The 12,003-nt window shown below is 34.8% G+C and overlaps 1 protein-coding gene across 1 annotated transcript in view; it reads right to left on the bottom strand.

Moving 5' to 3' along the window:
* fam207a (family with sequence similarity 207 member A) overlaps nt 1-12,003 on the bottom strand; it is a 121,320-nt gene that overhangs the window by 58,013 nt on the left and 51,304 nt on the right. Inside the window, exon 4 of the mRNA XM_039755062.1 lies at nt 10,190-10,258. Within this exon, the coding sequence (XP_039610996.1) occupies nt 10,190-10,258 (69 nt within the window). The remainder of the gene's footprint in view (nt 1-10,189; nt 10,259-12,003) is intronic.

Below are 12,003 nucleotides of genomic sequence, written 5' to 3'. Positions count from 1 at the left end.
TATTGCATTGTAACATTCAGAAATATAAGGGCAAATGAATATGTAGCTTGAAAAAGTATTCACATACACATTTCACATAAATGATTGTCACAACCTGGGATTTTGATCAGCATGATTTGAAATTTATATTTGTATTTTCTTTTCTTTCTCACAGTGCTGCCCAAAAATTAACAACAATTATACACCACTGAAAAATGTAATTTCAAACACTGAAATGTCACCAATTATTAGATAAGTCTCTGTAATTTTATACATGACCGGTAAGATCTGCATATTACTCTTTGCAAAATTTGTCAAATTAAGCCACGTCAGTTGGGGTTTAGATGTGGACAGCAGTTTTTAGGTCTTGACACAAATGTTCAATGAGATTAAGATCTGGGTCTGACCCACTCAAAGAAAATCACTTATAATAGTGATCATCATCATTCATAATTTTCATCCACTTAGCTGGTGATCTGGTAGTGGGCTTTAGATTATTATATTGTTCTTAAACAAACTTCCTGCTCAATTTAAACTTTGTGGCTGAGAGTAGAAGGTTTTTCTCCTGGATCTGTCTTTATTGTGCCACACTCATCTTCTTATCAATCCTGATCAGACTGGCAGTCAATGTAGGTGGAAAGCATCTTCAAATTTTGCAGTGACGATAGGATTACTTAACTAATATATACTAGTATATTTATATCACACATACCTCTTAGTGTTAAAGGCAAAAAGTTCCACTTTAGCCTCACGTGACCACAACAATTTCTGCCACATCACACAAGTAGAAGTATTTTACAAATACAATTTTACAAATTCTTTACTGGTAAGGATCCCTTTCTTGCCAGTTTTATTAAGGTAATTCTCCTCATAAATGAATTAGAGGACAAATTCTGTCAGCATTGCAATATGTATCCCTTATTTACAAAAATTATAGATGGCACAAACCGCAAAACAAATATGCAAAAAAGGAATTACTCCTTAAAATCAGGTAAGAAAACAAACCATGGGATGCATAATTAAGAGAGGAAAGGGTAGAGGAAAAACTTCTGAAGCAGATTACAAAATAAACTATTTAGCTTACTAGTAAAGGCCACTCCCAGATCTGTAAATTCCAAAATAAACGTAACCACCATTGAGCTCTCCTGATGAGTTCTGAACAAGTAAGTTATAAGAACAAGTTACTTTTCTCACACTACTTGCCCCTCATGCTCTCAACCTTGATGCTTTTTCATCTAATCATCCTCTCCTTTTAAAAGGTAACTTCCTGGTGAAAAGCTAATTTGGCTGATTTTAATTAGACCTTTTCCATCCTACAGTCCACATAACAAATACTTAAATTCCCGGTAAGTACAACTAAATGACTTACAAAAAAACAATTTAAGAGTTACATAAAAATGGGAAGACATATGCACTTGTGACTTTTATAGCTTACTTAAAGTTTCCAAAATCCTTTAATAGTATGTCACAGTGAACGTTAGCATTAAAGCTAGAAACCATTGATATCAAAGTTATGAATTTGCACTACAATCTGATTAATGGACAGGAGAGAAAGAAGACAGGTAAATAAAGTATGTCTTACATGAAGGAAAGTCATCAGTAGAGGCCCTATATGATGTATACAAGGATAGTACTCTTATAATTTAGATTACTGACAAGCTTGTGAAAAGTGCAGATTACACTAAAATTGCTAAGTAAAACCAATTCAGACAAACATGCACATCTAACATGGCATGCACTTTCACAACTGCAGTTTCATGTAAATGTTTTTCTTTTTCTTTCATGTACTTCATTTATTTTAAAATTATATTTCTGCATTTTTTACTGCTTTATTACTTACCTGTGTAACACAATTAAAGTCTGCATTAAAGTCTGTAACAACAATTACCTTCACTGCTATGTTAGGGTATGCCATGCTTTTAGAGAACGGGAGTCCAATTGTTTCATCATAGCCTTGTTTGGGTTAGAAATATGAGGGAGCACAGAGGAGTGCTAAAGGGATAGAGATAAAGAGCAAGTCATTTTTTATTTTTTTACAATTTAGGCTCTATGTTACTCTGAGACTTTCTTTGTTATTTTATTGACAGTTAAGGACTGGCCGCATTACAGGAAAAATCTGTGGTGAAAATTAAAAACCTGAAAAGACCTTATCTTTCTCTTTTACCTCAAAATTATGTATAAAACAGAAAAAAACTGTAATATAGATCTCCCATAAAGCTGTAACATGAAAGGATTCAATTGTGAACTTAAGTGGGAAACGTACTTTCACTTTTTACTGCAGCCTCGCAGTAAGGAGACCAGGGTTTGTGTCTTTGGACTGTGGGAGGAAACTGGAGCACCCAAAAGAAACCCATGCAAACGAGGAGAACATATTAAGTTCATGTAGGGAGGAATCGGGACGCAAACTCATGTCTCCTTACTGCGAGGCAGCACTAGAGCCAATTTAGGATCGACAAATTCACCTAATATATATATTTCCAAATACATGCAGGTTAGGTGAATTGTCAATCCTAAATTGGCCCCAGCGTGTGGTTGGAGTGTGTGTGTTTGTCCCGTGATGGACTGGCTCCTGTCCAGGGTTTGTTCCTGCCTTGCACTTTGTGCTAGCAGGGATAGGTGCCAGCAGATCCTGTGACCCTGTTCAGTATTAAACAATTTGAAAATGACAGACTGACTGATGACATCTTACCTCCTTGATGGCAGATGTTGCACTGTTGTAGGAGACCCATTTAAATAGCAAGAGATCGGACAGTTTAAATTCTTCATTCTAACTGTAATAGGACTTTCAGAGGGGTGAAAGTTTTAACTCAGAAAAGAAATCTCATTTGTAGCCACTGATATACACCAGACCTTAAAGTGCGCTCTATTATGGTGATGGGGAGAGTATACAAATCTAAATATTTCCTACCTAATATATACACTGACTATAGATAATAAAGGACTCAAGGTTAAAGACCTTGTGTTAATTTCCATATGACCTCTCAAGCTCATAATGGGTGGAGATTTGAATTATGTACTACATTCTGCTTAGGATAGATTACCAACAACAGCATAATATATAAAACCACCACATTAATTTCACATTTTATAAACAAGCATAACCTCTCGGAACCACAGATATCTCTATATTCATATATTTGAGACAGTACTCTTCCTCCTTCTCAGCAAATTACAGTTATTCCCACAAAATAAATTGCCTTCACCTAAATCTTGAAAATAAAATGCTATTGCTATCACTGATTAAACCTTTCAGATCAAATGTCTTTAGTCAAATATAATTCAAATGTATATATATATATATATAAAAAAAGACAGGAAAAACTTCTTCAAAGGCAAAAGCTGAAATTTTATTGTAAAAGAATGGTTGTTTGTTTTGGCATTATACAGACATTCTATGTATATATTTTTGTACGTTACAGATGTGACTTGCATATCACTTCCAGGACCAGTATATTCATATTTTTGAATGGTAATCTTATATCATCATTAATAAAGCAGACAGCCTATCGTTTTTTTTTTTTTTTAAACACACCTCTTCATAATGCAGGTGTCTACCTTAGTGCTCTGTTCTTGGTTCTACAGTTGTAATAAAGGCAGATTTTTATGTACTTCTTCAGCATGCTAAATACATTGTTTTGTTCCTATCTAATTCCAGTTCACTGTTGAACCTAAGTTGTCTGCCTTGTTTTTCAGTGCTACAACTGTTAAGCATCCATGCAGCAAGTAAAAAGCTGGTTTACGTCTTACTAAAGTCTAGCAAAATACCCGCGCTTCGCAGCAGAGAAGTCGTGTGTTAAAGAAGTTATGAAAAAGAAAAGGAAACATTTTAAAAATAATGTAATATGATTGTCAATGTAATTGTTTTGTGACTGTTATGAGTGTTGCTGTCATCAAGGATTTGATTATCATTATTTCTTTTAATCAGATTCGTATTTGGAGAATTTGTTGTGTTCAAGTTATATTCCGTGTTTGTCAACCATTGTAAAGATAACAGGTTTCATTCATCGAACTGTTCACTACCCAAATCGGTACTCATGAATTTAAGATGTTTAACAGACATTCCCAGTATTAAGGTGTTGATTTGCCTGCGAATATTTAGTGGCAGCGTGTCTATGAACTTAATTTAAACTTAAGCTTTACACCTTGCTTTCCTATTGATATGACTACAAAGGCTTGTTCAGCTTCAGAGGGTTGTTCCTTTTTTTTTTATTATATTTTTATTAATTTTATTGTAATCCATACAAATCAATCAAGTTTTTACAAAAAGAAAAATTGAGTTAAGGGGTGTTCCTTTCTTACTGCATCAATAAACAGCTTGTCTTCCTCTTTATCTGAGACATCACACACTGCATGCATGGGTTTACCTTTCCCAGTCCTGCAAACTTTAGCGAAGTGGTTCAATTTACCACATTTTTTACACTGTCTTTAGCTGAACATTGACTTTTTCCATCGTGTGCTTTGTTTCCGCAGTACCTGCACTTATGAATATGCTTGTATGCATCACACGCTTCATATTCTTTTGCCGCCTTCTCAATTGTGTAATGCGTTTTTTGTCAGCTCTCTTTGGAGCTCTTGCTTTTTGTGTGCGTACTGCGTTCACATGAGCCGCTCGGAGTACATGCATCGAAGGTTCTCAGCTGTGGTTCGTGCGATCTTGTGATGTCCATGGCTTTAATTAATGTTAGCTCAGACCCGGCACTTAAAAGCCTCTCACGCACTTTCGCCGATTTTGTGCCAAACACTATTCTATCCCTGACCATCTCATCTTCGTCTGCATAACCACAGTCCTTCACCAGCAATTTTAACTCCGTTACAAAGTGATCAAAAGTCTCATTTACACCCTGCGTCTTCTCATTAAACTTGTATCTCGCAAATATCTTGTGCAATCTTGCGATGTCCCCGGCTTTATTTAATGTTAGCTCAGACCCGGCACTTAAAAGTTTCTCTCGCACTTTTGCCAAGTTTGTGCCAAACACTATTCTATCCCTGACCATCTCATCTTCGTTTGCATAAGCACAGTCCTTCACCAGCAATTTTAACTCCGTTACAAAGTGATCAAAAGTCTCATTTAAACCTTGCATCTTCTCACTAAACTTGTATGTCGCGAAAATCGTATTTGTCTTAGGCATGACAAACGCCTCGTAGTGGCAGCGTGTCTATTGGATTGCTGCTGGCGGACGGCCTTATATGGGCAGGCACTCAATTACGTGGGAGGCATGGGTATAGGGGACGCAATATAGGAAGGGCAGCCAACTACGTGGGAGGTGTGGTAATGGGTGACGCAACTCCGTCTCACACGGCGACCGAGCTGCAGGCTAAGGCCGTATATATGTACGTAAGTAGGATTCAGTTATGACCGTTACACGTAGAATTTCGAAATGAAACCTGCCTAACTTTTTTAAGTAAGCTGTAAGGAATGAGCCTGCCAAATTTCAGTTTTCTACCTACACGGGAAGTTGGTGAATTAGTGATGAGTCCGTGAGTCAGTCAGTGAGGGCTTTGCTTTTATTAGTATAGATCATAAAAAACAACTCATATTTATCTGCTGTTATAATAACAGTTTTAAAATCACCATAAAAATTTTTGATATCAGTATACCTTCACCAATTTCTGAACTTTGTACATAAACTGAAATGTAGTGCATCTTTTTATACTTTTGACAACTTGGCTAGAACCTGAAGGACTATCCTAAAGTTGGCTTTATTATAAAAATCAACAGTATACATTTACTGTTGTATTACTAACAGTAAATTAGTAAAACTGTGCATTTATGAAAAAGACAGAGTTTGACCCTGCATTACTAGATTTTGTGATTCATATAGTCTGTCTAGTGGTGCTACTAATTTTGGTGAAAAATTGTAAATCAGGTTAAAATTTCTAGTTTTTCAAATGTAACCACTGTTTTCAGCAGAACAGTTTCTGCTTTCAGTTATTAATATGGAATTAAGATTTACAGCATTCTGGGTATGTGTACATCAGTTCAGACTGATCAACCAGGTTCACAAAGATTAATAATTAACCTTCTATCAAACAAACTCAAGCAACTAAAGAACACTGAGACATTCTTGGGGAGGCTGCAAAGGTGGATGTGATTTTAACACACGTGTAATAATCTGCTTAACTGTCTATGCTCATCTATCTTGTCAGATTTTTATGCAAAGTAGATTACTGCTTATGTGACTGATTTGTCATATTGCAGATTATACATCTGGACTGAGACCATTTTTAAAACTATTTAATTTGCGACATATTTTGAAGTTCTTTTTAACGTATTAAAAAACTATAGTTTGAGAAGTAATTATACAGTTTACTTTACATAATGCTATAGAGTTTTCTGAAATTTGGAATGACATCCCAGTGAATGATTAGCACTTGTCTAGTAGTTTTGAAGTAAATTTTGAAAACATATGCAAATACCACACTGCACAGCATAATTATTAAAAGTGACATTTAATGATAAAAGCTCAGGATGCCCCATAGAATAACTTTCTGAAGGTTCTTAGTATTCTTTTGTCATTAAGCATCAAATTTTACAGTGCCTCCAAGGCTAAGATTTGAGTCACTGTTGATGATCTGTTTTTGGGAAAAACTAAATTTATCACGATTAATAAATTAGTTTGTTGAGTTGACTTGGGTTGGAAAATAAAACGTCTTCAATTGACTTGTTTTGATTCTTGAAATTTAAAAAGCTGAACATAACTGGTAAAGGCTTTATTTCACTTAATTTCCGCCAGTTTGGAATTTATATGATACACAGTCAACATCCAAAGATTTTTTTTTAAATGTACAGTTATTGACTAGTGGTATGATTATTCACTAGGATGGCACTATAGCACAACAACTTTAAGGTGAAAGAGCTGAATCCTTTTCTGGTCAGTTTCAATGTAGCTTTCATATACCACTTTTGTTTTATTCTCTATTGGCAAGGTATGTGTTGACATAAGTGTGCCCTATGATGGATCCTGTCTTGAGCTTGATGCATCTGTAAGTATTTCTAGTATTCTGTGACTCTGGGATTGGATTAAGCAGATTTAGTAAAAGGATAATTGGATCTTCATTATAACTGACTGCAGATATACTGTAGCACATTCTTACACAAGTAAAGCATACCCTGAGGAAAAATTCTATGATAGTTTTTCCAGTCATGATTATGGAAATATCACTTCAAACTAAAGAGTTTTTAATGTTGAAAGCACTTGGGGATATACAAAAGGTTTAAGAGTGAAATTTTGGATACCTGCAGCAGGCACAGTATATAACAGGCCAACATTCTTTCAGCATTTTTTCCAATCAATGGCATGTGAGAGAGTAAGCTACTATAATTTTGGCATTCTGTTTTTAAAGTCTGCAATGGGTAGACTGTTTTAATCATCAACTTGTATTTCATAGCTTTATGTTGCACACCCCAGAATGTAAGATTCATGAGAACATTCAAACATTCATTTTGATCTAAGTACTTCAACACATATATTCCAACAATACCATAAGATTGACTGTCAAAACATATGTATCACATGTCATAACAAAAAGGTTAAACTTGACATACCTCAAATATTGCGTCAAAGATGAAAATTTGAGATTAACACTCCTGAAAGAATTGGACTGGTTAGCAATTCCAGACAAATAGCAATCTACAGTATATATATAAAATGCTAAGGGTTTTCTCTCTGTCACACAAAAACTCACTCACCCCTGGGCCTTGCAGCTTCACCTTGGTCACAATTTAGAGCTTAGGCTGGGACACACATAACAAACATGTGGGGTACCTCAGCCACTAAATTCAGCTTCAGTTCTAAACCAACTCATGGCTAGTGGAGGCATGACAGTGCACTGTCACTCACTGGAAACCAATGGTGATGCAGGCATAGACAGTGAAGTACACTGCACAGGTCAACTGATTGTTTACACTGCAAAAGCTCTGTGCATGCAAGCTGTGTTGACAGTAAAGCGTATTCCACAGGCTGACTGCTAACTGTAAGTCATACACTTCTATCACAAAACAAAGTGCACATACCAAAGTGAGTGCTTTCATTACATATTCCACAGTATATTTTGTTCTACAAATCAGAAACTGTTACAAATGGATGACAGACTAATTCAGTTATAAAGATAAATGTCTAAAATAACTACAATTACACCCTTAACATATTACATAACACAGGTGACAGTACTGCCATTGTTTAATTAGAAATCAATGTACAATATAAATTCATATTATGAGAAACTAATCAGAAATTTAGGGTACAGTGTTGTAATTGCTTGCTTAGAAATCAATCTATAAGCTAATTTCAAATTATGAGAAACTATTTAGAAAATGGGTTTTACATTAATAAGGAATATATCACTGTCTCATTTAATTCCTTTTATCAAGGATAAACTATAGCTCTAACTGCTTTGGTACTTTGGAAATACGAAGCAAAATGAGCAGACACTGTCTCTGAATGCCCAGTCGAAACACCAGGGGGACCAAAAAATACAGTGAATTTGTTTCCTGATGCTTTCCTGTAGACGCCTCAGCATTGCAATGTAATGTCACTAATAGTCTGTCAGTGAACAAACTCTTTCTGAATAAACCTGTCAATGTTGAAAAATGCAGTCATCATTGTCTCTGTCCTGGTGGATTGGGAAAAGAAATTGCTGAAGTCACCTGCACAACTGTAGAATGGACACAGGAATTATACACTCCATCAGCTCAGCATGATGGCACTCGGTGTACTGATTAAGCAGACTGTAAACGTAGGATGCCTAGTGGCATACTTAATAATTACACTCTACTCCTGTGCTATTGACTAATTCCAGGAAATTTTTAGTCCTCACTCATATGTATTATGGCTAAGTACACTGGATTATGTTCAGTAGACTTAACAAAGTCTTGGAAAAAGAACTGTTTTTAAACTGACTCAAGATAACATTCAAATTTTTATATTATCTTAATACTTGATCATTTTATCACATACTGCCGTTCACATTTTGAAATTTAGGAGAACATGTTCATTCCAGGCTGTTTGCATTATTTGACAATTTTGACATTAAAACCTTTCTTTCTGACACACAAGAAGTATTTATTTTAATTTTGGTTGATTTCAAACCTACCATGTTTAACTTCACTCTTAGAAACATCATTTAAGATTAATGAGATTTTAAGCCAAGTTTAGGCAACATTGAAAATAAACATTTTGAAGGAAAAAAAAATGTAAATCCAGTAGGCTGTACAGACCCCAATCCTCATTGCAATATAACACATTTAGGAAGAGACAGAATGTGTGGTATGCGGCATAACTATACTGCTAAAAAATATGCAAGAGAAAGTTTTTACTACATCGTTCAAATGAAGAATCAAATGATTCAAGCAGTTCTAGAGGCATAAATGTGGTCCTGTGTGATAGCAGATAGATGTACTTGACCCTGTCTATAAAAAGGAAACAATAGATCTTCCATACCTTGACTACCCTGGGCCATTTGGCCTTTACCATTGCATAATTGCTATTTTTAATCACATATCAGTCCAAAAACTGAACATTCTCAACTAGCCATAATTAATTAATGCACATATATTGTTGGTTTCCATTTATGTTAATTCAGTCTCTACATTTTTACAAATCTGTACCTTATATGTAATAATTCTGTAATATATAATATATGCTTGCATTTTACCTGTTAATTTATCTTAGTGCTCTGTACTTACACTCAGTTAAGAGTACTATGCAAAAATAAACTGTATTGTAATATATGTTGTGTTAAATACAAAGTACATTTTCTGGCCATTTCTTTTCAGTCCTGACTGCTGTAGTGACCTCTTCTGCCAAGTACAAATGAACAGCTAGAACTATTTTTTTCAGAAGATATTTCACTGTGGGACAGTTTTAATGTTGTTACGCATACTTAATAAATCAAATTATTTAACCCATATTTAAATATAGTAAATATTTTGTGCTGTGGCTCTTAACACCCTTAATTTTACTAGGACAGCTGAGGTGGTCAAAAAACCTTTTTTTACTATAGCTAAGAATAACATGCCTACCTTCTTTGCTTATTATACATAATTAATTAAAAATTATTTCTTCATTTTTTAATTTAAAATAATTGGATGTTTTAATTTTTCTACTATGCTTTACACAAATGCAAATTTTCATAGCATATCAAGGACAGTATTTTCTATATTTTTACAGCATTAGAATATGTTTGCTGTTTTTAAAATCATAATCCTTACTGTTTAGCCATTTATCTCTTCGTTGCTTCATTTTTTCTTTTTTTTTCATTTGTTTTCTTTCTTGAGCCTCTGTAAAGAGAAAAAAAACTATTTAAATTTTATTACAATAAATTAAAATGAATATTTCGGTACATTTACATGAATTATAAGCAAGTAGGAGTATGGGATTATTAATAAAGTAAGTGACCCATCTGTAGTTGATTTCCAGATAATGGATGAATGGCATGATATTCCCGTAAATAATCCTCCAACTAAAACTGTTGTAGTAATGCTTTTTAATGATGACAATTTAATCAAAATTCAAACAGATTCAAAAGAATACATTTTAATAAAAAATATTCAAGTCTTAAATATGGATTCAGTAATTAACAATACTATTTGAACAGCAGGGCAGAATGGTGGGGCAGTGGAAGTGTGCATCCTAGTTCCTGCTTACATGGAATGGTTGCATGTTCTTCCCGTGTCTGCATGGATTTTCTCTGAGTGCTCAGTTTCCTCCCACTGTACAAGGACATGTAGGTTAGGTGGACTGGCAATACTAAATTGGCCCAAGTGTGTGGTTGGGGGTGTGTACGTGTGTTCACCCTGTGATGGAAAGGAACTCTGCTCAGGGTTTGGTCCTGCCTTGCACCCTATGCTAGCTAGGATAAGCTCCAGCACCACCTATGACCCTGTTCAGGAATAAGCAGGTTAGAAAATGACTGATTTGAACAGCATCTAAAAAAAGGCACACCATTCTATTTTCTCTTACACAAAAGCACATGTGGCATCAGCTGTCGCAGATCCTTATAACATATTTAAGGATACACTATCATATGTGAATGCTCTATATTCGATACAATAATGATTCTAGATAGGTGTGAATGGTCAAATGCTGCTATATTCCAAGAAAAATAATATAAAAAGTGCTTTCTGTACACTACAAGTAAAAGCTGCTAGTGAAAGCTAATAGCGAAACCCCAATATAAAATTGCCTATTATAGTCAAAACACAGTTTAACAAACATCCCCCCAACCAATTGACACTAGAGCAAAGAGTATTAAAAAGCTGATATGCTTTAACAGCATACAGTATATTTCACATTAAGGAATACAGAACACAATGTATAAAGTAAATAGAACATAAGCTGCTGTTACTCTGGGCCTTTTTACATAGGCCTTCAACTCTTGTCTAAGTGGTGGGGTGGTTCACCTACTTACTCGCCCTAAAATTATCACCAAAAAGCCAGTTTTTCACTTCACATCTCAATATACTGATCCTGGCTTCTTGCTGCTCCCAGGGAGTCTTTTCCTAGACAACTATACTAACTCCACACTCATTCATGAAATGTAACCAGTACAAGGTTGAAAATAAAGTACATTAATAAGAACCAAATAACTACTTCGTCCACCTCTTCTAGAGTCTGGTTCTTGTATGGCTGAAGTAGTGTTTATCACTTGGAGAGAAAAAAGATGTGGCTGGTCCACGTATAAAGGTTTTCATTTAAAGGAGTATTAATATACATACCTGATGAACATATACAAAATATCTGCAGTATTAGCAGTATTGTACAGAGTAAATGCACAGAGTATGTAGGTCATGCAAACAAAGCCTATTATAAAATAAACAAACCATTATCTGAATTTAGGGTTGAATACTTCAGGGTAGAAGGAATATCACTATCTCCAACAAAAATGCATAACAATGCATTAACAAATCAAACACACTGCTATACACAAAAAGTAAAAAAAAGTCAGAACCATCAGAAACACAATTCTATTAATTACAGAAAGTGTTATGATTGTTCATCTTAAACCAAAGCAAAATCCAATGCC

Source organism: Polypterus senegalus, chromosome 6 (assembly GCF_016835505.1).
Source record: "Polypterus senegalus isolate Bchr_013 chromosome 6, ASM1683550v1, whole genome shotgun sequence".
NCBI lineage: Eukaryota > Metazoa > Chordata > Cladistia > Polypteriformes > Polypteridae > Polypterus > Polypterus senegalus.
The sequence above is the reverse complement of the archived record's forward strand: the minus strand, read 5'-3'. Positions and strand labels throughout refer to the sequence as shown.